The 27,888-nt window shown below is 40.3% G+C and overlaps 2 protein-coding genes across 2 annotated transcripts; both read left to right on the top strand.

Annotated features, from left to right (window-relative positions):
- The first annotated feature begins 10,082 nt into the window (after nt 1–10,082).
- Nucleotides 10,083–15,467, top strand: LOC145450962 (dynactin subunit 4-like). The gene is made up of 2 exons (XM_080329456.1): nt 10,083–11,658; nt 12,596–15,467. Exons 1-2 carry the CDS (start codon nt 10,410–10,412, stop codon nt 12,754–12,756), a joined length of 1,410 nt encoding a protein of 469 aa, XP_080185582.1. The 5' UTR covers nt 10,083–10,409; the 3' UTR covers nt 12,757–15,467.
- LOC145449903 (uncharacterized) lies at nt 15,107–20,567 on the top strand. The gene is made up of 8 exons (XM_080328343.1): nt 15,107–15,240; nt 15,356–15,466; nt 15,534–15,593; nt 15,649–15,985; nt 16,438–16,718; nt 16,869–16,970; nt 17,025–17,099; nt 19,974–20,567. Exons 1-8 carry the CDS (start codon nt 15,134–15,136, stop codon nt 20,314–20,316), a joined length of 1,416 nt encoding a protein of 471 aa, XP_080184469.1. The 5' UTR covers nt 15,107–15,133; the 3' UTR covers nt 20,317–20,567.
- The last annotated feature ends 7,321 nt before the right edge of the window (nt 20,568–27,888 follow it).

The raw sequence follows: 27,888 nt of genomic DNA, 5'->3' as shown, positions 1-27,888 counted from the left end.
TTAGTAAATTGCAGGAAAAATATGTCGTTGCCATGGATAAGAAGTGTTCCACACATGAATTTGATACATTTGCATGATATAGGCCTACTGCATGATTATTCAACGAAAATTAATGAAACGAATTGATATGCTGCATAATTATTCGACAAAAATGAATGAAAATAATTCAATAGCGCAAAAAAGTATCAAATATTGTCGCTTTCGAATTGTACGGCGTCATAAAAACTGTTTTTCGATTTACACCACCCATCAAACATATAAGTATCTTTTGTGTGGCATCTTGCTCACTACCGTACATCTTCAACCAAACAATGGGGAGGTGTCTATGTGCACTTGTGCAGCATACTTCATTTCCACGAATGCAGTGAAATATGGCAATGCCAAGAGATTCGTCATGAGCTTTCCCAGTAAAGGGAATTTTGATTCACCGAATCAATTGTGCACAGATTTCAAATTTTGCAAAAATTCTGGTGGAGGGCATTGACTGATAATCTGCAGCTCATTTTGCGATCTTGCCAAAGCAGCCCATTCTTCCGACAAATCATCAAGTTCATCAAATAATATCACAGAGGGAAATTGCACAGCTAGAGGAAGGATTGATTTTACTATTCTGTGTGTTGATACGCTGTTAATGGATTCAATACACTCAAGTATGCGGTCCTCGGCAAATGAAAATCTTGCATGAATCTGCAGACTGAGTTCAACAAGAAACGACTGAGCATCAGAGCGAAATCGCTCTTAATTTTTCAGAGTCTTTCGCTCATAAGTAGGGCTGGACAAAATCGAGTGCCTGAGTGATTCGAATCTGAATCAGGTAATGTGCTTCGAGTCGAGTCGAGTAATCGAGTATCACTCATTATGACGTCATAACAGAATGTAGTACCTCAAAGTTCAAATATGTACCGTTTATGTCACGACAAAGAATATAATGCCTGCTATCCATCTCATAAATGATAATTTTATTTTGATAATGATAATAAATGATAATTTTATTTTTTATTATTAGTTATCGACTGTGAAAATTGCTCCTGTCCCGGGTGGCTCGGCTGTAAAGACTATGTCATATCGAGCCTCCCGTCTACCTTGCATGTCGCATTTCAATGTTACGTTTTTGTATTGTTTTTGTTTTGGGGTATTCATGGTGTTTGTCGACTACTATGGTCATTTACACCAGGCCGACATGTAATGCATATGAATAAAGACTCTCTCTCTCTCTCTCTCTCTCTCTCTTTGGTATTTTTTCGACCATACCGAATTCATTGCTCTTGGTGACATGTTGGGGGATGATAATGACTTCGGAAATGGGCTACGTCCAGTAACCTTCGTAGCTTTGTACTATATGTTTTGTATGTTACGATACCGCCAATCAAGGTTTCAAGTCTTCAACAGTGAAAATGAGTATCAAAACTATAATTCTTGTTGATAAATTAACTTTCGGTGGTGACAAGCGTATAATTTCAGTACTCGATAAAATCGTATTTTGCTACTCGACTCGAATCATTAAAATTATTACTCGATTCAGATTCGAGTGCTCGACTCATTGTGCCCAGCCCTACTCATAAGTATGGATTCACAACGCACTGTGTTACGTAATAATTGCTTGTTACTGCATCACTACATACAATTATTGAAAACAAACACAGCCAGGAACTGTCAGCCTGTCGCCTTATCAGCGAGGAATTTTAGCGTATAATTTAGTAGTCTAACATTAGAATATTCATTGTTCGCACGATTGCAGAAAAACACTAGATTAGCATAATTTTGCGAAAAAAAACACTAGAACACTAGGACGATCGAAAAAACACTAGATCTAGTGTTAAAACACTAGGAGTGGCACCACTGCCTTGGAGAACCCGGGGCACTTCTTCGATGGCAGTCAGAGATCAGAAAGTGTTCACCATGATCACCAATGAATGCTTTCCATGAACACGAACAAAAATTTATAAACGTCAAAATAAATTGTTTTTGTGTGTCTTTGGAGAGACGGATATTAGGGTGGGGGAAAGGGAGATTGGAGGTGGATTAGGGTCAAGTTGGGGTTAGGTATCCCAAGATCAGGGTTGGGGGATGTTAGGGAAGGAGGATATTAGGGTGGGGGAAAGGAGGATTGGAGGTGGGTTAGGGTCAAATTTGGGGTTTGGGTATTAGGGTGGAGTGAAAATGACTTTTTTTTTCAAATCAAAAAAGGCCTTCCTCAATCCTGACAAATGACCTAAAACTTCAATCAAAAGTGACTTCAGGGTGTTGCCCCCATTTTCCAGCCGGCAACCCCCCAATTTCTGCGCGTGGGGGGGTAAAATGGCCCATCTCGGCGACCGCTGGTCGTAGAGTCATGATATATAGCTCAAAATCTGCGGAAGCATCATGTTTCTATCTGTCTTCTGAAGAAAGTTTTCTCTATTGTGAACACAAAATGAGTTATAGCCAAAAAACTATATATACGCACATTTTTGTTGAAATTCAGCATTTATTCTGACGAATTGTGATCTGTCATTAGTTTTTTTTTAAAGTAAAGTAACACACTGGCAATACCGAATATTGGGCCCATATTACAAATATATTCACAACACAGTCCTTTTAAAATCGGTTCAAAACATCATAATGAAACATTCACATTGAACGTCTTATAATAAAAATGCATTCTTTTGTCAAGTTTTTTCATCAGTTTACGAGACTTAATTTTTCCGCGAATGAGGCCATCTCGTCTTTGAAATCCCGAAACGTGCCCTGATGCTTCTGTTACGACCTTTACATGATGTTCCATGCACTGTTTGATTGCGGCATGGATGAAACAAAATCAGAGGCTTCTCGCGGCATTCTTCTAACTCTGCATCAGTTAAGTGCTCAATCGCTGGAGAAAGTTGTTGATATAAGGTTCAATATCAACCAACTCGTGGTATACCTTTGCTTCCAAGTTCAACTTTGAGACGCAGAATAAACGAACAGGACCGCAGTTCAATTGGTTGGAACCGCTATGACTCTCAATGTCCAGGAGTGAATTTTATTCAGCGGCATGTTTTCGAATCGCCAGCACCTTGGTCACATCCAATTGAAAAAAACAACGTGGAAGTGTATCTTGTTGGCCAGTTACTCAATTCAAAAAGCTCTCGCCACCACTTATGGCCTTTCAAAAGCTCCCATAGGAAATTGTTAGTGACTTAAGTGAGGACCAGTTATATGCTTATAAATGTGCTGGGCAATTATTCAAGGAAATGCTGATGATGATCTGGCTTACTTGGAGGTTGGACCACCGGTTGCGCATTCAAGATGGCTAACTTTAGGATGCAGTGCAGAGTTTTACGGTATTATGTAACAGTTAATGAACCGCCTTTAAACCTGGAGATTCTGGTTCGTTTTTGCCTTGAAGTATATTTTCAACTTGGTTTGAAATCAAGGGAAACAAACATATAACACATGGACCCAGAAACATCTGCAACTTGATTAAACAGGTTTTGAATTTCTCTGACCGAAACGTTCGAAAAATTGCTCCGAATGTGGTGATAAGAAACGGTTATTCCGCACACCCCGAAAATATTATGATTGCAATGCTGGTAGATGATAATGAAGACATACGAAATAAGGGTGTGACCAAGGTGCTTGCGTTTCGAAAACATGCCGCTGAATAAAATTCACTTAAGGACATTGAAAGTCATAGCAGTTCCAACCAATTGAACTGGGGTCCTATTCGTTTATTCTGTGTCCCAAAGCCAAGGCATACCACGAATTGGTTGATATTGAACCTTATCAACAACTTCCTCCAACGATTGAGCACTTAACTGATGCAGAGTTAGAAGAATGCCGCGAGAAGCCTCTGATTTTGTTTCATCCATGCCACAATCAAACAGTGGAACGACATGTAAAGCTCGTAACAGAAGCATCAGCACTAGTTTCGGGATTTCAAAGACGAGATGGCCTCATTCGCCGAAAAATTAAGTCTCGTAAACTGATGAAACAACTTGACAAAAGAATGCATTTTTAATAAAAGTCGTTAAATGTGAGTGTTTCATTATGATGTTTTGAACCGATTTTAAAAGGACTGTGTTGTGAATATATTTGTAATATGGGCCCAATATTCGGTATTGCCACTGTGTTACTTTACTTTATACAAAAACTAATGACAGATCACAATTCGTCAGAATAAATGCTGAATTTCAACAAAAATGTGCGTATATATAGTTTTTTGGCTATAACTCATTTTGTGTTCACAATAGAGAAAACTTTCTTCAGAAGACAGATAGAAACATGATGCTTCCGCAGATTTTGAGCTATATATCATGACTCTACGACCAGCGGTTGCCAAGATGGGCCATTTTACCCCCCACGCGCAGAAATTGGGGGGTTGCCGGCTGGAAAATAGGGGCAACACCCTGAAGTCACTTTTAATTGAAGTTTTAGGTCATTTGTCAGGATTGAGGAAGGCCTTTTTTGATTTGAAAAAAAAAGTCATTTTCACTCCACCCTATTGGGTATCCCAAGATTATGGTTGGGTTGATATTAGTGTTGCAGGAGGGGGGATATTAGGGTTGTGGGAAGGGGGATATTAGGGTTGGGGTTAGGGGGATATTAGGGTTGCAGGAGGGGGGTTATTAGGGTTGTGGGAAGGGGGATATTAGGGTTGGGGTTAGGGGGATATTAGGGTTGCGGGAGGGGGGTATTAGGGTTGTGGGACGGGGGATATTAGGGATGGGGGAGGAGAGGTGGGCTAGGGACAAAGTTGGGGTTGGGGTATCCCAAGATTAGGGTTGGGGAAGGGTGATATTAGGGTTGGGGGAAGGGGATATTAGGGTTGGGGTAAGGGGGATTGCAGGTGGGTTAGGGTATCCCAATATTAGGGTTGGGGAAGGGGTATATTAGGGTTGGGGGAAAGGGGATATTAGGGTTGGGGTTAGGGGGCTATTAGGGTTGCGGGAGGGGGGTATTAGGGTTGTGGGACGGGGGAGGAAAGGTGGGTTAGGGACAAAGTTGGGGTTAGGGTATCCCAAGATTAGGGTTGGGGAAGGGTGATATTAGGGTTGGGGGAAGGGGATATTAGGGTTGGGGGAAGGGGGATTGCAGGTGGGTTAGGGTATCCCAATATTAGGGTTGGGGAAGGGGTATATTAGGGTTGGGGGAAAGGGAGATGGGTTAAACCCCGGTTAGGGGTAATCTAACCCGAACTTTGAACATAATCCACCTCCAACCCCCTTTCCCCCAACCCTAATATCCCCCTTTTCCCTAACCCTAATATCCCCCCTCCCCAACCCTAATATCCCCGTCCCTAACCCTAATATCCCCTACCCTAACCCTAATATCCTCCCTCCCGCAACCCTAACATCCCCCCTAATGCCAACCCTAATATCCCCCTCCCACAACCCTAATATCCCCCTTACCCGAACCCCAATATCCCCCCAACCCAACCCTAATATCCCCCTCCCACAACCCTAACATCCCCCAACCCTAATATCACCCTAACATCCCCCAACCCTAATGTCCCCCTCCCGCAACCCTAATATCCCCCTTTCCCCCAACCCTAATATCCCCCTCCCCAATTGTAATATCCCCTTCCCTAACCCTAATACCCCCTACCCTAACCCTAATATCCCCCTCCCGCAACCCTAATACCCCCCTCCCACAATCCTAATATCCCCCCTCCCACAACCCTAATAACCCTCTCCCGCAACCCTAATATCCCCCCTAACCCTCTCCAAACGCAAAAACAATAATTTTGACGTTTATAAATGTTTATTCGTGTTCATGGAAAACATTCATTGGCGATCATGGTGAACACTTTTCGATCTCTGACTGCCATCGAAGAAGTGCCGAACCCGGCCCTCGGAGAACCCGGTCCTCGACGAACTCGGCCCTCGGGAAATTTTGTATATCAAGCACGCGTGGTCGACTTGTTGTGGTATTCACGGTGTTTTTCGACTACTCTGGACCTCGGTGAATGCGGCCCTCGAACAATTTTGAATTAAAAATGCATTAAATGTGTACCCGGCCCTCGGGAAATTTTGTATTCACCGGCAATCCTAATATCCCACCTCCAGCAACCCTAATATCCTAACCCTACACTACAAAAAATAATTAGACAAATTTGGTCTTATGGTCTTAAAGTGACTTTTTAGAAAAAAAATGTCTTAAAGACCAATCGGTCTTAAAGACTGATCGGTCTTAACAATGATTTTTCGTCTCAAAATTAAGACTGAAAATGCTGAAAAATAAGACCATTGTCGCCCACGAGTGCTGTGTGGGTTTTCATGTCAGTATTAGGCTCTGCATGAAGGGAAGCATAACATATATACCTGAAGTCGTAGTTCATTATATAGCCTACCCATTATCTATCATTATCATTCTATATAACACTTACCAATTTGTATACAATCCTCCAAACAATATATAGTGTAGTTTGAGTATATAATAGTATTTGTGGTGAGTGCAACGTGCCAACACCATTGTGTCAGTGAAAAGTGACAAGGTACGGTACTTTGAATTTTTGTTCTGGTGCAAATGCATCCTGTATTTGACTTATTTGAAGTGTGACATGTGATCAACGAGAAATGGACAAACATGGCACCACCAAATACGTTTTGGCTCTCTGCTCTCAAGTCACCGCTACATTGTATTTGCAATGACCTTTGATGGATCAAAATTTGTCAAATAAACCTAACTACGTCTTGTGCTGCGGGCTCATGACAATTTCCATTCTGATTTATAAGACTACGGACCATGATGTTTCTTGATTAGCAAAGTTCGTCAAAAAACAAGACCAGAAAAACTGATGCATCATAAACTGTCTCAATATGCTAGACATCATAAACTGTCTCAATAAGCTAGTTATGTCTTAGAACTCCTGGCCCATGTCAACTTTCCGGTCTCATTTTTAAGACCACAAATCATGTCGTTTCTTGATTAGCGAAATTTGTCTTAAAAACAAGACCAAAAATACTGACACATCAAAAATTATCTCAATAAGCTAGTTATGTCTTACAGCTCCTGGCCCATGTCAACTTTCCGGTCTCATTTTTAAGACCACAAATCATGTCGTTTCTTGATTAGCGAAATTTGTCTTAAAAACAAGACCAAAAATACTGACACAGCAAAAACTGTCGTAATAAGCACAATATGTCTTATACGATGCGTTTTATTGGTCTTGATGCGTTTTATTGGTCTTCTTTTTAAGACCAAATAATTGTGACAATTATATTTGGTCTTAAAAAGCTGAATCGGTCTCAATTTTAAGACCAAAAATACTGACACAGCAAAAATTGTCTTAATAAGCACAATATGTCTTATAAGATGCGTTTTATTGGTCTTGATGCGTTTTATTGGTCTTATTTTTAAGACCAAATAATTGTGACAATTATATATGGTCTTAAAAAGCTGAATCGGTCTCAATTTTAAGACCTCAATTCATCAGTGAGACCAAAATTGCTGAAAATGAGACCAAATCATCCTCATTTCTTAAATTTGAGACCAAATTTGTCTAATTTTTTTTTGTAGTGTACCCCTAATATCCCACCTCCGGCAACCCTAATATCCTAACCCTACCCCTAATATCCCACCCCGGCAACCCTAACCCTACCCCTAATATCCCACCTCCGGCAACCCTAATATCCTAACCCTACCCCTAATATCCCACCTCCGGCAACCCTAATATCCTAACCCTACCCCTAATATCCCACCCCGGCAACCCTAACCCGACCCCTAATATCCCACCCCCGGCAACCCTAATATCCCACCCCCGGCAACCCTAATATCCCACCTCCGGCAACCCTAATATCCTAACCCTACCCCTAATATCCCACCCCGGCAACCCTAACCCTACCCCTAATATCCCACCCCCGGCAACCCTAATATCCTAACCCTAATATCCCACCACCGGCAACCCTAATATCCTAACCCTACCCCTAATATCCCACGCCGGCAACCCTAACCCTACCCCTAATATCCCACCCCCGGCAACCCTAATATCCCACCCCCGGCAACCCTAATATCCTAACCCTAATATCCCACCCCGGCAACCCTAACCCTACCCCTAATATCCCACCCCCGGCAACCCTAATATCCTAACCCTACCCCTAATATCCCACCCCGGCAACCCTAACCCGACCCCTAATATCCCACCCCCGGCAACCCTAATATCCCACCCCCGGCAACCCTAATATTTCCCCCTCCGGCAACCCTAATATCCCACCCCGGCAACCCTAATATCCCACCTCCGGCAACCCTAATGTCCCACTCCCCGAACCCTAATGTCTCCTTTCCCAACTACCCTACCCAACCCTAACACCCCACCTCAACCTACAGTTGCAATAACGAGCAGACCACGCGTGGTTGATATGTGAGCAATAACAATCGTTGGGATATATTTTTCATCTGAACAATTCACACACAATGTACAATGCGATAAGACCCAATGCGATGTCATGAACAGATACGAGTATGTCGAACGTCGCACATTCGCCCCTCGCCAAGCAGGGTTGTCAGACATCTTTTGAGAAAAAGGGCCAAACAGCGCCGCAAAAGGGGCCAAAAAGGGCCAAATTGTTCAATAATGTTAATACCGCTTCAAAATTACCGACAGAGCTTTTGTCAATCACCTGGAATTCCAGTATTGTATTGCTGATACTGTTGTAGGACACCAAATCAACAATCTACGATTACACTGGATCCAACTACAATAATTGCTATTATTTCAAGCCTTTTCCAACTGAATATAAAATCGCAAAAGAAAACTTTTTGTGCAATAATATGACAGTGATTAAATTTTATGAATTTTAATTAAAAATTGAGAGAATAGTTTCTTTACATTTGAAACTTATCCAACTTATATACTCAAATTCTAGGTTTTTCACCAAAAACTCTCCGGTTATGTTGAAGTTTATTTTCTTTGAAATCTATATCAATCATTAAGTGCTATAAGGGTACTCTTCTTCAGACTTTTTCTGCTACTTAGCTTCTAACCATGTTCGATGCTTTTACGTCCACCTGTTCACAAATATGTATTTACACTTCCGACACAGTCTACATTCTACAAAAACAAATCCAAATCTTCATCTTCTACAGTGTTTCCACTGAATCTTTGACATTGGCATAAACATTGTCAGCTCAATTCTCGAGAAACATTTTTTTGAATAGCTAGTTTGATGGTATGTCTCAACTGCTTCCAAAAAGGGCCAAATATTGAAAATAAGGGGCCAAGGGGCCAAATTAATTTTTTGGGGCCAACTGCCTCTAAAAAGGGCCAAATTTGTTGAATTTGGCCCCAAAAGGGCCAATCTGGCAACCCTGTCGCCAAGTCAATTCAACACTGAGCCGACCAGGCAAGCGTGATCACGTGATCTGATCACTCCGTGACTGCGTGACCTACGCATGCCCTGACCTCCTTACAAGACCGACAAATCAGTTGATAATAACATTATTACTTTATTAATTCATATTAATACTTGTGAATACACTTAATTTCAAAATTTCCCGAGGAATTCACCGAGGGCCGGGTTCTCCAAGGGCCGGGTTCTCCGAGGGCCGAGTTGGTAGGGCCGGGTTCTCCGGCAACCTTTGCCACACATCAGGTGTGTCTCATTATACAAAATTGAAAATAGAGTGCTCATATTCATGATATAGATATAGCTACGATATTTGTTGATTTTTGTCCGTGTTTCTTCAATCTAAATAGGAAGTAAATACGCCCATTGCAAGAGCTAAACGGTTTGTGCTGAGTAACAACTGATATCGTAGAGTTATAGAGCCTATACCAAGTCAAAGTGTATCGAACTTGTTTACTCGAAATTTATGTTGTAAATTCCATATTCTAATATCGCCCACCTCATCTTCATCATCTTATTAAAACTTTTATCAAATCCAAATCAATACACCACAATATTGCGATACACGGTAATGAAAAGATATAGGAGAGCGGCGAAACAACTTGGAGTAGTTGGGCACCCACCTTGGCCTAGCATGTAAATAAGAGGCATGCATACTGGATAAAAGCCTGCATGGAATCGGAGTCTTGTGCTCACACTTATGTTTTTTTAATTAAATTACTTCAACTTGGAGAATCATCCCTGCTCACATGTTATGTAAGGCAAAACATAGCCTACCAAGATTCCAGTAGGGGATAAAAGAAAGGAAGCGAGTAAAAAGAATGCTACCTATAGCCTTTTAGCGTACCTAAGTTGGAGCAGATACAAGTATGGAGTTGTATGCATGCAGATTGCAGTCTTTTCTGTTCTTGGATGTTTAGATAAGTCTATTAATATATAGAATATACATGGTTGGTTGGCTATAATTGTGACACGTTATTTGTGATTACATGAAGAATTTTGTTTTATAAATTGATCATCTTAGTTTATACCACTCTCGGTACCTGAATTGTCAGACATTAGGCGTATTTCTTTAATTTTCCTGCTAACCTTCAACGCGGCATAATGGTTGATCTACTCCGTGTAAACCGAGTGCAGTACGTTTGGAATGAGGAGACAGGGGACAGACTTCCTTTGTGTTACCTATACTTCTGTAAATACTGTCTCGACATCAGGTCCTCGGACAACTTACTACACGAAGTAGATTCTCATTATTGCCCGCAAACGCAAGACGCCGTTTCCACGACGGAAGCCGCCGCCAAAAAGAACAAGTCAGCGACATGTTGGCAGTGTCCTGCGTGTCCGAATCTGCTTACTACAAAAGGGAGTACGATCACTCTGCCTGACCCGGATGACCCTACTAAGAAGACGGTGAAAAAGACCCATCAACTTCACTGTACTTTTTGCAGATGGTCTACCCGTGATGTGGGAATCGAAGACAAGGCTACCACTACGGGTGGGTGGACAGAAAGAGAAATACCAAATTTTGAAAGGATACATAAAGTTTTTGACTACTATAAGCAAATAGCGCAGAAGGAAATCCTGGATGCTAAAAGCGCGAAAAAACGAGGTAACAAAACTTTAGCGATGCAGTTACAGCAAAAATACGCATCCACAAAATCGTACGGGCGCAAGCCACATCCGGCAAGTCCGTTAAATGCGGTCGTTTCACGATCCAAAGAATTTCAAGATACGAAGGCAATGGATTTGGCCCCATCTCCCACATTATCTCTTCAAGACGTTGAAGCTATTTCGGAAGATGCATACAGTAAAGAAATTGACTTTTCAAAGCTGTCGTCAATCAGTCAAAGATTAAGTCAACCTGAACATCAAACCGTCGATATTTCTGATTTTATGCCTAAAAAGGCGATCATGTTCGTTAAAAGATCTCTCCGATGTAAAGAGTGTCAACACAATCTAATCAAGCCAGAGTATCACCCGACTTCTATAAAATTTAAGATGGAATTGGTGGCGATTCAGTATGTTCCGGAGATCAGAATCGTAAAGCAGCCTGTCTTGAAATCTGGTGAGCGCAAACGCATTACTCTAGTCGCCATTAACAGAACGGACCACACATCGCATATCACACTCAGTCGGATGCACCAGGAAAACTTGAATTACTCGACTGCAAAGTCTTTGTGTGAATTGCCCTCAAACGAGCTGGTGGTTCCGGTGTCGCAGTTTCATGTTCCCGAGTTTGGAATGAATGATGACGAGAATCGTACTGCTGATGATTCGAACGAAATAGCGTTTCGCGACGGTAACAAAGTCGGATTCTATGTTTGGGTGACTCCAGATGAGACCCTGAATGATGGTAAGTCAACTATGTCGGTATATAATTTTTTTCGATTTTATTGCAATAGCTTAAGGCTACTCAGATAGCGAATGGCGGTCCATGTGAGTACCTTTTCAGCATAAAATCTGAACCTTATCTGTCTTCGTATTTTTAGTTTTTTAGCAACACCAAATCCAGTACTGTTGATTTGAGTCTACTTACAGCTGCGAGACAGCGTTTTCGAACATGAACTTGATAAAGAATAGATTTCGCTTCTGTATGGCCAGTTAATAGATTCACCACTGCCTTCGACTCATTACCTCAACTTTAGAAGCAATATACTGCTTTGCTGGATTTGATGCAAAGTAATACCGCATTAACATCTGTGTGACTGTCTATTATTTCATATGAGTTATACTTATAACAGACCTAACAAATTTTTAACTCGACCTTTCATTAAAAAGTAGTCAGATAGCAATGCTGTAGCTGGTGATTATTTGATTTTAATTCTGTGATGATGAGGACACAAGCTAGATAAAAACCTTCACACTAAAAATGGCCAGAGTTGGTCGAAATGGTCAGCATTGCTACTCAAGTAGAAGTAGAGATTTTGAAGACATTCTAAAACTAATTCCAAGTAGAAGTATTAATGAAAAGCCTGAAATATTCTCAATTTGGAAGTAGTTGTTACTGCTTTTACTCGACTAAATTTCTTCAAACCATCAATGACCTAAGATTAGCGGTCTCGTTGCGAAGTAAAATTACTTTGTGTGCTGTGTATGTACACGATCTGATTTTATTACACTCTTGATATAGTATCAGTTAGAATTGATGATATTTTCCAATTCATCCATTTGCATGCCGATTTAGGCCTTGGCATCCTGAAATGGAACTGTGCTTGGTAGTTACTATAATTCCACTAACACTACCTTATCATTTGGGTGCGCTATTTCTTATGCTGCATTTTGTCCTACAGGTGACGATGTGTGGATATCATTCAACATGAAGTACGATTATCACAGCACCCTGGCCTTACTGCTTCAGTCGAAGAATGATGACAAGCCTGCCGAGCCTGAAGTAAACTGGCTTTGCCATCGGATATTTGTTAATCTCGGAAAATTAGGGACAAGTAACTGACTTGGAACAGGACTGCACCAAGCATCGCGGATTTCTCCCCCTATTGTGAACATCCCAGAATCGTTGGACTGTGCACTTTTGTATGGACCGATGATGAACTGAAGAATATGTGCTAGTCAAGTGTTGCTCCTATAAAAGATTGGTGGATTGTATGTGCCGCTGTTGCTTCTAATGTTCTGTGTATTCTATATCAATAGTAAACTTATATTTTGCATATCGTGGCACTCAACAATCTACATATGATTTAGGAATTGACTTTGAGGAATAATGAATGTTGCATGCCATGTCTGCTGTTGCATATATTTTAAATTGGAAGTCGAGGTTGTTATAGACTAGCAACTTGGGAGATATATTGTATACCTTGAAACTAATTGACATAGTACTTGCTCAATATTGCATGAATTAATTAATTCATAATTCAGTCCTTGCCTGTGGGAGTTTCTGTTGTTCGGGTGTGATAATAAAGCTAATCAATGAAACAATCAGTCTCGACTACCGGTAATCCTGTTTCATGCCGATTTGGAACTTCTGTCTGTTTTCAGCAGTTTGTATATAATCTTAGACTAAAACTAGCTAAAGTTGGATCAAATCAAGCTTCCGAATGTGGATTTTAAGGCATCAAGTCTCTCTCTCTCGCCATTACCTCAGGTCGCCTTGAACAAAGTAGCTTACTACCAACTCAAGTCGGTGGTCAAGTATGTTATCTCCCATTGCAATGGCAGGACTGTCTTAGTATATGCATTATTGCATGTATGGGATTTCGAATGTGTACTGCGCTCTAAATATGACATGGTCACAAATTAGGGATCAGACTGGGAAGTAGTTTTTGGCCGCAGCCATATTCTTCGGAAAGTCACACTTATTGGAGTATAGAAAAAAGATTATTGAAATTATCTCCATTGCACTCTAGCTGCATAAATTTATCTACATGGTGTCGCTGCTGCGTGTGGTCGCTTCTTAGTTCTTACCCATTTGCAAAGGTTCTGGCACGATTTCTTCACTGTTGCACTTGTTCGAACCATTTTCTCGGCGCGACCCCCACTCTATAAATCAGGGGTGGCCAACCTGCGGCTTTAGTAGAAAATTTGTGCGTCCGTGGACACGTAATTTAATTAGAATGTGTTGGCGGCCGTCGATATGCAATTTAAATTTACGAATTGACTCCCGATTTCCTGAGAGATTGTAACTGATCTTGATATTTTCTTTGCGCTGCGCGCGATTCAATGATACTTCATTTTTGGATTTTAATATATAGTAACGCCCTTTCCAATCAGCGCCCACATTACAGATTCGCCCCATATTGAAATTCAAACTCGCAATCTTCATTATACCGACAATTCTGATGGGAGGTCAAGAAATAACGGCATGCAACAAAGTGACTAATAACAATTGGCCCACCGAAGACGCATCATCATTTAGGCTATAACTTGCCGTAAATTTTAGAAAACATCCCGTCCATCAACTTACCAGTGAATGTGATCGCATGGGCTAAGAAGGAATCAATGTTTGATAGCAATATATAAAGTATTAATATTAATGACGAAATTCATTAGAGAAACTATGGGCAGTCCCATGACATGACCATGCAGTCGCCACTCGTGACTTTGATGCGTATAGTAAGCCTATATGATAAAATAGCTTAGTCCGGAGTTCACCGGAAATGGCCACAGACACTTTAACATAGGCATCTGGCGTCCAGCTAGCTCATTACGAGTATGCCCTGGAATGCGGCCGTAAGCTGCATCGGAAGTCGAAATGCGGCCTCAGTGCCAAATAGGTTGGCCACCCCTGCTATAAATCCATTCCTTCTGTTATTACGTGGACAATGAACATGGACAACATATGATCTGCCTCTCTCTCTCTTTGCTTCCAAATGATGCGACAGCACGGACTGTAGTTGCCCGATTTTATCTTTAATTCGAGGCTACATCATACTTAGAGCACAGTGCCCCTTCAAGTGCCGCTGAAATAAAAAGCTAACGTTCGATATGTTGTGTAAATGTTAATTGGAAGATGGCATTCAAATTGTGCAGTGAAAATAGTAGCACGAGTTGGAAAAGGATCTTGATAGATGTGCTTGAAGAGTGGACGTTAGATGTGCAGTTAAATAGTACCACTAGTTGGAATATGGCCTTCTTTCATTACACTCGAACCTTGGTTTCTTCAGAAAGATGATCTTGGCAGATGTGCGACTGTGCGTTGTATGCGAAAGCTGCCTGGCGGCTGGCCAGTTCACATCAGTGAACACTAGGATTGGGCACAACGATCTAACCACTCGAACCCGAATTGGTGATGATTCGACCCGAGCAGTGACAGACGACTTTTTCGATTACTGATATTATACGATCCACGATCACTATTACCAGAATTGAAGTAAATGTACCGAATGATAACGGCTAGTCTAACCAACCGACTTGCGTTGTTGATGCCAAGACATTCGTGGATTCGAGGAATGAAATCGGATGTACGAATAACGGATTTCAGGTCAGTAATCGACTGCTGCTTTCGCGGTATTGAATGCTATTTTCGTACAGGCACAGTGGTCAACTGGGCATCCCTATCTTGCCGTGGCCAGGTCATGCACGATTCTGCTTTACAGATTCTATCTACCACTGCAGACGCGTGCTCTTGACAGCGACTTCAACAATCACATCAACAATTCGGTTTACACAGCATTCTGGAACTCGATGCTACAGACATTTCTGCACAGGTTCCCGACTTGTAGAAGCCTCCCCACCATGCGATCGCCGCTAATAATATGCGACGTTAATTTTTAGGCATTGTCCCGCTGGAAACCAATACAGTGGAGTATTTTCATCTGCGTCGAATGATTTTCTGTAAGATTACGATCAATTATGGCCGACTTTCGTTGACCGATATAATGTCCTGCAGGAGATCAGCGACATTCCCGGATGTTTTGCTCGGCGGTATGAAGATTACTGATATCGACAGCTGCTCTATCACGTTGCACTACGCCATTTTCTCTCCCAACGTGAACGTAGCGTCAGATGAAAAATTGGAAAAGAATCATGATCAACTCGGCAGTGGAGGGTTCCTTTTCCACGATGAAGATTGGAGAAGATCTGTCATTGAAAACTTTGAACAATCCCCTTGCATGGTCGCTAATTCTAAATATATGTTCACGGACAGAGTCACGGAATTGCCCAAAAATATCAGTAGAGATTTATTGAAACAATTGGAAGTTATCTGTGATAGAAAGAATAAATTGTAAATCATATACTGTTCATCATTACATATCCCGTCTATTCAACTGATTCGACATTATTACTAGGGCTGGGCAAAATCGAGTACCTGAGTGATTCGATTCTGAATCACGTAATATGCTTCGAGTCGAGTCGAGTAATCGAGTATCACTCATTATGACGTCATAGCGGAACGTGATATGTTAGAGTTCAAATATGTACCATTTATGCCACCACAAAGAATAAAAGGCCTGTTCTCCATCATATTAAAGATACTTTGGTATTTTTTCGACCATACCGATTTTATTGGACTTGGTGACAATGTTGTGGGACGATCATGACTTCGAAAATGTGCTAGTTCCAGTAACGTTCGTAGCTTTGTACTGAATGTTTCGTATGCTACGATACGGCCAATAAAGGTTTCAAGGCTTCAACAGTGAAATTACTGTCGAAAATATTATTCTCGTTGAAAAATTAACTTCCAGTGCCGAGGAGCGTAAAATTTCAATACTCGAAAAAATCGTATTTTACTACTCGACTCGAATCATTACAATTAATACTCGATTCAGATTCGAGTACTCGAATCATTGTGCCCAGCCCTAATTATTACTTGATTATTCCTAAAATGTTAACGTTGTGTATTCAGATGAATTTTTTTAATCAATCATACAGGCTTATAAGATCTTGTCATTGCATTTCCCATCGACGCATGTCTTCAATGGACTCCTTACCACCCGGCGACCCAATCACCAAGTATAGGTAGGTTATTTTCATAATCCGTCTTTAAATAAGATTATGCGGTGTGTTAAAATATGAAATATGGACAATCGATACTTATGACGAGCTGTTTTCCAAGGACTTGATAGCTAAATCGACAAAACAACCAATAACTATTCGGTTGACTTTCAGATATTTCGTGCCAATTCAAACGAGGGTAGCGGACTCGGTTTCAGATACCGGAATGCTGTTTTACCAATACGCCGACACGATCGTCAACAACTTCTTATTCTGGTACGCATTTTGACATTACCCATCGCAATTAGTTATCGCCTTTCTAACGCGCAGGCACTGCGACTTCATTAAAAAGATGGCGTCTGGGGAAGTAAGACACATGATAGTTCATACGGAACATAACTTCAGGTTTGTAGCGAAACACGCAATATGTCACATTAGACTTGAAATAACTTTACGTGAACGTGGACAATTTTATGTTCTATTACTGAGCTCTGTTACATGTATCAGGCCCACCTGAAACCTTTCTACCCACTTATAACTTAGTGTATGTAAGGTTACATTTAAAACAAATGGTGGTTGAAAACAATTTGCTTAAAACATTTTTTGACCATAGTGTTTTAAAAATTCCTTTAGAAAAACATAAATTATTTTTCAAAGTTGTATATGCAGTGGCGGCTCGTGACAATATCGGGTAGTAGGGCAAGGGCTGCGAGCGACTTTTATCAAGATGACGTCACAATGGCGTTTTCCAACGTAAAAAAGTAACTTTATGATGGTCACATGAATTTCCCGACAACAGTGATTTTAACGTAGGTGCCGCGAGAGGTTTGCCGGTGAGCCGTGACTTGAAGTGTGGTAACAAATGTTTTATTCATTTATTTTTAATCAAAGGATTATTTTACAAAATGTACGTGAACTAAGAATCGTCCCTATGCCACGAATCAAGTATCAGGTCATCCTTAGTAGCATGCGTTTTGATTTCATGGTAGAGTTATAGATTACGCAAATCGATAGACCCTAAAATCCGACCGTCACCCCAAATTCGAAATCCGGATCCAGTCCGGCCAGGTAAAAAAACATTGAAATCCTGCTCCTGCTCCTGAACCGGACTGTGGCCATCTCTGGTTACGACCAGGTGATAATAGGCAACCAAAGCGGAGGCACCCGGCGTACGATTGGATCAATAGACTGGACAACTTCTAGACCTCTCATTTTCGCTCTAAAGGCAACTGCGTAAACTACGTACGGAATAAAGATTCAATACGATTCATGTTCGCACTTGACTTGACCTGACTAATTCCAATGACTAGAACTCGAGAGATTGCGTAAGCCTAACTGGAAAGGTCAACGAGTTCGGACACATACGCAATTGTTATCTCATAGATTGGGCCTGTCATATTGAATCCAGAACATCAATTTGAATGGTCTTTGAAGAACTAAGGACAGCAGCCTCGGAACTTCGGTCTCGGAACAACGTAGGACATTTTGGCCTTGAAACTGGAGACTGTGACACAACACATACGGCTCACTGTCTATAAGTCTGCTGCGAAATCGCCGTTGGAAAATATATTAATATATAAATACATGAATAAAAGCCGTAACTTAGTATACTGTTACAAGAAATCATCGAGAAGTAGCATACGTAATCTCATAACCCATTCCGGTATGGTACACTGTCAAAATCAATGCAAACAGACGAACACCGAACTTTGAGTAAAATAGATCGAGGAATAGGCTGATCGAATGATCAGCTGTTAGCCGACATCGAAAATGAAATAGCTATCGCAATTGACAGGGGATTGTAAGCAAATGGTTTGAAGGCCACAATTTCACAGTGAAAAGGACATTGGCGAACATAAAATTATGCGAATACTTGAATGCAAACCGAGAATCTTGGTTAGCTGTTTCATGCGATCATCGAGATATACCATTGGAAATATCATCACCGATCTCGTTATGGAACGCAGACTATAGATTAGCACAGACCGACACCGGCTTTTGCGTGAGATCCGCAATGACGTAGGTAGGCTAAGTATCAGATCAGCGCGCATCTCTACCATACTCGACCTCGAAAACGAAATAACTGCCTCAATCATTGAGTGTCAACTTTAAGACTTGGCACCGCGTTCGATACTAAAATCAAGACATACCGTGTGAAAGCTCATGACAGATCTAGGTATGGAACATCGTTAAAATCAATAGAGACCAATAACGGCTTTTGCGTAAATTTGTTGGCGATAAATGAAGAGTCAGCTCTTACTCGACTTTGGAAACGAAATTACCACCCACATAGTTCAGTGACAAACTTAAAACTTGTTACATCGGTCGATACTAACACTTACCGTGCCAAATGTCATGACCGATCTCGGTATAGAACATCGTCAAAATCAATGGAGACCAATACCGGCTTTTGAGTAAAATCCGTTTGCTGTACTATGTACATGATAGATCAGCACACACTGAACTTCGGAAACGGAATTACTACCATTATCTTTAAGTAGCAAGCCTAAAACTTGGAGCAGTGTTAAATACTACCTTCACGACATATCATACCAAGTTTCAAGAATTATCATGGTGCGAAACACCGTCAAAATCGACCTATACCAGCAAAGGTCGACTCAACGCATATTATGGTAACCGAGTTCAGATATAGATACGATTGTTACATCACACCTTAGGGGCGAGTAGGCATATTTGCCCCGGTTGCTCGGCCATTTTACGAATAGGAGAGAGTAAATCACCGTTTCTTTATTGTGCGCGGCTTTGAGAGAATAGATAGTGAAAGCTTGTTATGAGCGCTACCGGGGCAAGCCCCGGCTAGGCATTCACAAAGCGAAAACACAGAAGAGAATTCGATTTTCGCAGAGACTTCGCTATGTATGGGCGTTTGCAAGCGAAAGCACAAGAAGAACGCGGGTTTCGCTGTGATCTCGGTATATATTGATTGCTGTGCGTCTATAAATGGTTAAATTGTTATTGAACAGAATTTTAGGTGGGGCAATGCCCCAGTTGCCCTATAGGACGAGCCGCCACTGTGTATATGCCATAATTGTGTAAACATATGCTATGAGCCTACGGACGATTTGCACTTGATATAGTCGACGTATACGATATGGAGTGGCTGGAACCCTAGAAATCGTCGCTCGGTTAAGCAGTTATAGCATATAAATATAGATCATTGGTACGGAATGGGTATTCTGATGGTAAACCACCGACCGTAAAAATGTTGCATAACGATGTAGGCTAGTTCCGGTTAAAGTTAACAATCTCATTAAATAGGGCAAAGACCAATTACCCTCAAGTTCTTCTTGGTGCGGCTAGAGTCGACAGACTGGGGAACTCGAGCGTCACATACTCCGTAGCACTCTATTCTCCTGTAACTCACTACGAACCTGCTGAACGTGTGGACATTTTAACAGAGATGGGAATCTCAATGTACGGAAAAGTAATAAATCAAACGGAAGCGTTGGAAGAACTGCAAAGCAAATTCAATGCGGAACCGAGCTCATTTGGCAAACTCGTCCATGCCTTTTTAGATACGAATAATAGGCCTTTGAAGGCTTTGCCCCAGTACGTCGCTACTGGGATGTCCGAAAGTCTCATTACAAAATCGAACCTATAGCATATGTTTTCACAGACACGAAATTATAGCAAGTCAAACGCAGCTGTTGTCTTGGTTAGTTGGTTACTGCTTAGTATTTCCAACCGGGGTTTTCAATGATCGGAAACCCGGGTTTTTATGGAATATTCTGTTGTATACTATGAGTAGGCTAATGTTCGTTGGTATCCCATGTGTCTAGCGGCAATACCTAATTCTGATACATATTGTCATGGATTGCCTTCAGATACCGAAATATAAATAGCGCCAAGATACAGAGTCTGTATTCGCTATTGCACCACGAAACGACGTCGACACAGCATAAACGTTTATTGCAGGAGAGACGGCGCATCAAAATAAAGAGAACCGGCCTGGTGTAAATGATCAAGTTGTCGACAGTCACCATGAATACCTCGGACAAATCTTATGAATTCAAACCAATTTGTGTTATAAAAAGTTTGTCACGTTTTCATGATCAAGCCATATTTTATGCGTGTCTCTCTTATTGGATACTGCACCCAACACAGTGACCTTGGATACGTAAAAACTATGAAGAATTTTTTGCACGAAATCCATCAAATATTGCATACCTGCTAACAGTACGGTTACCATACGTCCTCCTTAAAGAGGATTTTGTCCTCCTTTTTCGGGTTTTTGAATATGTCCTCCGAGGACGCTTAAATATCCTCCTGTTTGGAATTCGTCCTCCTTTACAGCTTTTAGAGCTAAGATGTGGCTAGATCCGAGTGAAAATGGCAGGGTTGTAATTACTCAAGTCATGACTCGAGTCACGATTTCTGATGACTCGACTCCTTTTCTTAAAATACGGAAGTGAATCGACTCCACTCAAGTCAATCTGTGTATTGACTGGACTTGGACTCGAGTCATTGCGCATGACTCGAACCAAGAGTCATATACGACTCGAGACTCAGACGGCCAATGACCGACATTTCATTGTAATTTTGAAGAATAGTAGGCTTAAACTAGCTATACGATTGGGATTTCGTCTGTTGGTGCTGGTAGGCCTACTTGAAAATGCGACCAGAAACTGCTAAAAGTAAGGAAAATTAGTATATTATAAATAGGGATGGTGTGAACGTGAGGTTCACGTTCGCGTTCTGTGTGTGAACCTCGGAAATTTATAGGTTCGCGTTCACAACAGAACCTTCGTAGGTTCTACACTGTGAACCTTTTTCATACATTACAATTTTCACTTCATCATCACCATCTTTGGTTCATATTTATTGCATTTCACTTGCTGGGCCACTCTATGCATGGCGCTGGCAGCATTGAAAATCAACACTAAACGAGCACGCACCTTGACAATCTCAAATGTTTTACTTGCTTTGTTACAAAAGTTTGCTCGAAATATCCAGGTTTCCGTTTGTGAATATTTAGTGACTCTCTGTTGTGAGTTTGACCCGCAATCAAAAACATCACGAGCGAATGATGCTTATTCAACCAATCAATGAAATTGATATCGCTTTCTGATGAAAAAAATCTAGCAGGCGTACGGGGTCAATCTTGACTTCGTATCTTTACTGCATCATTAAAACCAAATCCGTGCGATTGAGGTGTTGGCCACTGCTGTATAGTGTATAACTTGTTAATGCTTTACACTCAGCTCAATATCAATGTAGCGATACTCAGACGCCGAATACATTGTCCGGTCTGGTCTCGATCCTCGTCGAAGTTGTTGCCAAAGCGACAGAAAATATTGATTTTATGGGAGTATTATATCCTTTAATTGCCTCAGTTGATACATTGGGCGAAGATAATAAAGTTGGATTAGCAATAAAGTCGATTAGCGCGTTCGTCAGGATTTATCAACCCAGGATTAAGGAAACCCGTTGATCGCGGCGCATAAAGTGAGTGTTAATCTCATGATTTAACAAACTGGAACAACTATAGATTTCTAGTTATCTATAGAAACTGCATACCATTCCTACGTCTAATTATTCCCGATAAGGACCGTGCCGATTGTCTCCTAGATCAGTGGTTCTTAACCTGGGGGTAATTACCCCCAAAGGGGTAATTTACCAATTTCTGTAGGTAATTCAAATTTTTATACTTGTAACGCTGCACTGAAGTATTTTCAAACGTAAATATGAATGTAGGCTAACATGTGGTTTTGCGAGCTTGTAGGCCTATATATTTCGTTTCACTTAATACACCATGCCTGCTGTGATATCATAGTAACCATTAGTGATTATGAATAACAGGGCCGAAAAGTAGTATGGGTAGCTGGCTTTATTGCAGGCCCTCAGGCTATTTAGAATGTAAACACTCTCATAATATAATTAACGTCGGACTATGGCCGGTCCATGCTTCCGAGAAATAAATAACATTCATTATACGTTAGATGATACTTTCCTTAGATAATAGAGTATGTGTATTTAGGACTAATATTCTAATATGTGTATTTAGGACTAATGCGACTACTTCGAAAACGCGTACTGATCTGTTTTTGGGAATATGAATTCTCGCTTATTCTTATGTGAATTTAGAACTTTGTATTTTCGCGGATCGCTCAATAATTAATTAATGTTCATTTATAAACGCGTAACAGAAATCACGCAAAAGTCGATATTACTTTGTGATGATTTTGATGTTGTTCCATACCGATTGGGAAGATAGCACACGCAATTTCGTAACCAACTACATAATCCCTAGTTACGTAGTCAGACGCATAACGGCATTTACGCAAAATCGGTATTGCTTAGCGATAATTTTGATCACTATGTTTTATCGTTCGCCGCCAGACTATTGCCGTTTGTATTTATGAACAAATTTCGAAAACTATGATGTCTACGCAAGACTATAGTCGCAAGATATTCTATTATGTGTATTTAGGACTGTGTATTTTCGCGGATAGTATGAGCTCTCAGATAACACTCATCCACGTTGAACTATAGGCGTGGTTATTTGATGATGTATTAAAATTCTACGCACATTTCGCGCGATCAACATAATATTAATACCTAGTAACGATTCAACTTCATGAAAATGACTTTGTATTTTCGCGGATATTATGAGCTCTCAGATAACACTCATCAACGTTAATCTAAGCGCGGTTTTTTATGATAGTATATTAAAATTCTACGGACATTTCGCGGATTTGAACTAACTATTGCTCAAAACTGACATACTAAACTGTTTTGTGAATTTCAATACCGATTCTCCATGTGTATTTAGCAATATGTATTGATAATAACTTACTTCCGCGCAGGGCTTTATTTATACAAACTCTATCGATGCCTGTACGCGAACCCCAGCGTTAAAACGATTAGGTCTAATTAACACGTTCTGAAGCCGAAAATTTAGTCAACATCATTGAGATAGCCATGATTTGAAGATGGTGATCGAGTGTGACAATAGCACTCGCCAAGGTTAGACAAACATAACCTTAAACTACTCTCTACTTCACAAAATATAAAGTTATAAAAGTAAGCAGATTTTGTCGATATTGCTTTGTGATGATTTTGATGTTGTTCCATACCGATTGGGAAGATAGGACTCCTAATTCCTTAACTAACTACATAATCCCTAGTAACGTAGTCAGACGCATAACGGAATTTACGCAAATCGATATTGCTCTGCGATAATTTTGACCACTATGTTTTGATAATAACTTGCTTCCGAGAAATAGATAACATTCATTATACGTTAGATGATACTTTTCCTTTATATTCTATTATGTGTATTTAGGGCTAATGCGACATCACTATGTTGGCGACAGGCCTGATTTGAACACGCTAATTTTGCAAATTAAACTTATCACCCAACACGAACACTCAATGAAGAGCACCCCGGAGCACCCACATAAATGCTCCACAATTTGTGACGTATAATATACTGAGCATATAATAAGCTGACAAAACTGATACTTGAGTACTCCGAAATGTACAAGTACTTTACCTTTACACGACGTTTTTGTAAAATGAATACTAATGGTACGCGAATGATCATAGACTAAGCTTGCTTTCAGAGTTGGAAACTAAATGCATATGAAAATTTAACTATGTTTTCCCCTCACGCATCAGATGTAGGCCTACTCAAGTGTTTATGAGGCGGCGAATAGTTCGAAGGTTGTTGGTATGCAAGGACGTCACATAGAATTGTGGAGTTTTCTGTAAACTATATTCCAGTGATCTATTTTCAATCACTATACTTTTATTAATCTAAACTAAGTACTGTTAGTAGGCAAATCCTAGAAAAGTATCCTCTGATAAAAGCAGGAGTAATTCGTTATCTCTGAAATAAATAGATAGCGCGCAATATGAGCGGTGTTACGATGACTGACAAATACTTTGAATTAATGCATAGAAGTAGCGATTTCGAACTACGTAAAAAGTTAGTCGAGCTCACGCATTTTCCATTAAGTTTCGAAGATGCGTTTTATAATTGCTCTAGGTGTGAAATAGACATCGCACTCTTGCGGGGAAACAACATGAATTCAGTCTTCACACCGCAGAAACACAGCCGCTTGGTTAACATCACAAAACCGCAATTGAACTCAAGATTGCCATACACGGAATCGCTGTTAACGATGTCTGACTGCGGCGTTTCGACGAGTAACGAATTCTCGTATTTAGTATTGATTGTGACACATAGTCAAAACAGCGACAGTTTTCACAACCCGGTACATACATTGAACCAACTGATGTAAGGTGAAACACTACGTTCGCAACAAAAAAAAAAAGTTTGCAGGGTATGACCACCACCAACATATAGAGTAGTGAGTGAGTAATTAAACTACATACCCCGATTTTACTATATTCCGAGATCCGGATCACGATTCAAGTCTACCTGAGAATCCGAACTACCCTGTGAAGTTGATATATCAAGTTGTGAACCGTGAAAGGGTTGTAATCTCGGTGAAATAGTGTGCGACACATTTTTCCACAAGTCGAATGCATGTCGGTTCATACTAAGACCATTAGGAATTTGCACAATGACAGGTTATTGAAACCGATGCCAAAACTCAGTATAATAGATTGATATTGACCGCGTGTATGTTTGACATATATGCAGCATCTTGGATCGGCGGTGGAGCACTGAATGGCACTGCAGAAGTCATCTACTCTCCTAAGCTTGGACTGATCTGGGCTATTGCGCCACTGTGTTACGGGTTTAGTGTTCAAGTACTTTATCTTTACACGACGTTTTTTGTAAAATGAATACTAATTTTATTGAAAAAATAAAAAATAAAAAAGAGCGAAAAATTACATTATATCCCGGAACGCAACAAGAAAAATCGTATGAATTTGTAAACTACTTGTTCATGACATAATAATAATTCTACTTGTACACTTTTTCACATTTTATAACACTTTAAGTAATACTTAACAGTTTCAGTTTTAAATAAAATACAGAATATAAACTAATCGAAAAATTCGGTAACCAATTTCGCGTAGGCTATGCATGCATACAAATGAGGAAAGTTACATCAACGCGTGTTAAAGTAGCTGTATCGAGTTATCGAATGATTTTCTCCTTACATCAAAACAACTAGAATGTATACCTAAATTAAAAAACGTATCTAAATGAGCTCCAGGGCATTGTGATTATGCTGCATACCAAATTTCATCACACATTTCATGATGGAACAACTTTAAAACTAACGCAGTTCTATAGCAACTTTTGCCTAAATCTGTTTTCGGTAGCGTGTACATATACATAGTCAGATTTAATAACAGAATTATCATGCTAATATGTGACTCCTCACCTTGAAACTTGGTACGTCGTTGTAGGACATTGTGATTATGCAGCATACCAAATTTCCTCATGCATTTCATAATGGAACAACTTTAAAACTAACGCGGTTCTACATCGACTTTTTGCGTACATCTGTTTTGCGTGAGGGGCGTATAGCACGTACCTATACATAGTCAACTTTAACAACGGAATTACCATGCTTAACATTGAATCCCAACTCGAAACTTGATACGTAGTTGTAGGACATTATGGTAATGCACCATGCTAAATTTCATCACACATCTAATGATGGAACACCTTTAAAACTAACGCAGTCGAATACCGACTTTTACGCATATCTGTTTTGCGTGAACATAGCATATACCTATACATAGTCAATTTTAATAGCAGAATTACCGTGTTAAACATTGAATTCCCACCTTGAAAGTTGGTACGCGGTTATAGGAGATTATAACAATGCACCATACCAAATCCCATCACACATTTCACGATGGAACAACTTTAAAACTAACGCGGCTCTACATCGACTTTTTGCGTACATCTGTTTTGTGGGAGCGTATAGCACGTAGCCTACTCATACATAGCCAACTTTAATAACGGAATTACCATGCTTAACATTGAATCCCAACTCGAAACTTGATACGTAGTTATAGAACATTATGGCAATTCACCATGCTAAATTTCATCACACATCTAATGATGGAACACCTTTGAAACTATCGCAGTCGAATACCAACTTTTACGCATATCTGTTTTTCGTGAACATAGCATATACCCATACATAGTCAATTTTAATAACAGAATTAGCATGCTAAACATTAAATTCTCACCTTGAACGTTGATACGCGGTTGTGGGACATAATAACAATGCACCATACCAAATTTCGTCAGACATTTCATGATGTAACACCTTTAAAACCAACGCAGTTCTATACAGACTTTTGGCTAAATCTGTTTTTCCGTAGCGTAGCACGTACCTATACATAGTCAACTTTAATAACGGATTTAGCATGTTAATAATCGACTCCCCGCCTTGAAACTCGGTACGCAGTTGTAAGACATTATGACAATGCACCATGTCAAATTTTGTTACGCATTTCATGATTGAACAACTTTAAAACTAACGCAGTTCCATACCGACTTTTGCGAGTGCGTAGCACGTACCTATATGCATACTCAACTTTCATAACGGAATTACCGAGCTAAACATTGAATGCGCAACTTGAAGATTGGTTCACAGGTGTAGGGCAGTATGACAATGGAACACATCAAATTTCATCACACATTTCATGATGGAACACCTTTAAAACTAACGCAGTTCTATACCAACTTCGCGTGAATCTGTTTGCGGGAGCGTAGCACGTACCTATGCGTGATCAACTTTAGTGATGGAATTACATATGTAATTAAGTTTCAACACTTTTACAATGATTCGTCTTGCTTCCTATAACACCCCACTCGAGAAAATGCGTCGTAGGATATAGATGAAACTAGCACCACTCATCAAGACCGCTGAAAACAGTACATTTCAACATTTAGTAGCAGTAAATTTCTAGTAAAGTACAAGACGTGATGATTTCCGAGTGAGTTAAAAAGTAAGTATTGCAGGTATAGTTTACCTGAAAACCGAATACTCTGAAATAGAAGTAGATGCAGTGTAAATAGTTAATCACTTGATTAAGTTTAGTGCAAGCAGATAAAACCTATACTTGAGTAGTACAAAATGCACGAGTACTTCGCTATCGCCTCCCTCCACGTAATAAGTGTCTACGGTTTAAGACTGCTTTTACCGATACTCGTCGGTTTCAGTTTTAGATAGAATTCGGAAACCAAATAATTTCATAAACATAAGCTAATTTAATGAATTTACTCGAATGT

The sequence above is a fragment of the Botryllus schlosseri genome, chromosome 11 (assembly GCF_051294905.1).
Source record: "Botryllus schlosseri isolate E-star chromosome 11, Bs_hap1, whole genome shotgun sequence".
Classification (NCBI taxonomy): Eukaryota; Metazoa; Chordata; class Ascidiacea; order Stolidobranchia; family Styelidae; genus Botryllus; species Botryllus schlosseri.
Note: the sequence above shows the minus strand (reverse complement) of the source record. Positions and strands in the feature narration are given on the sequence as shown.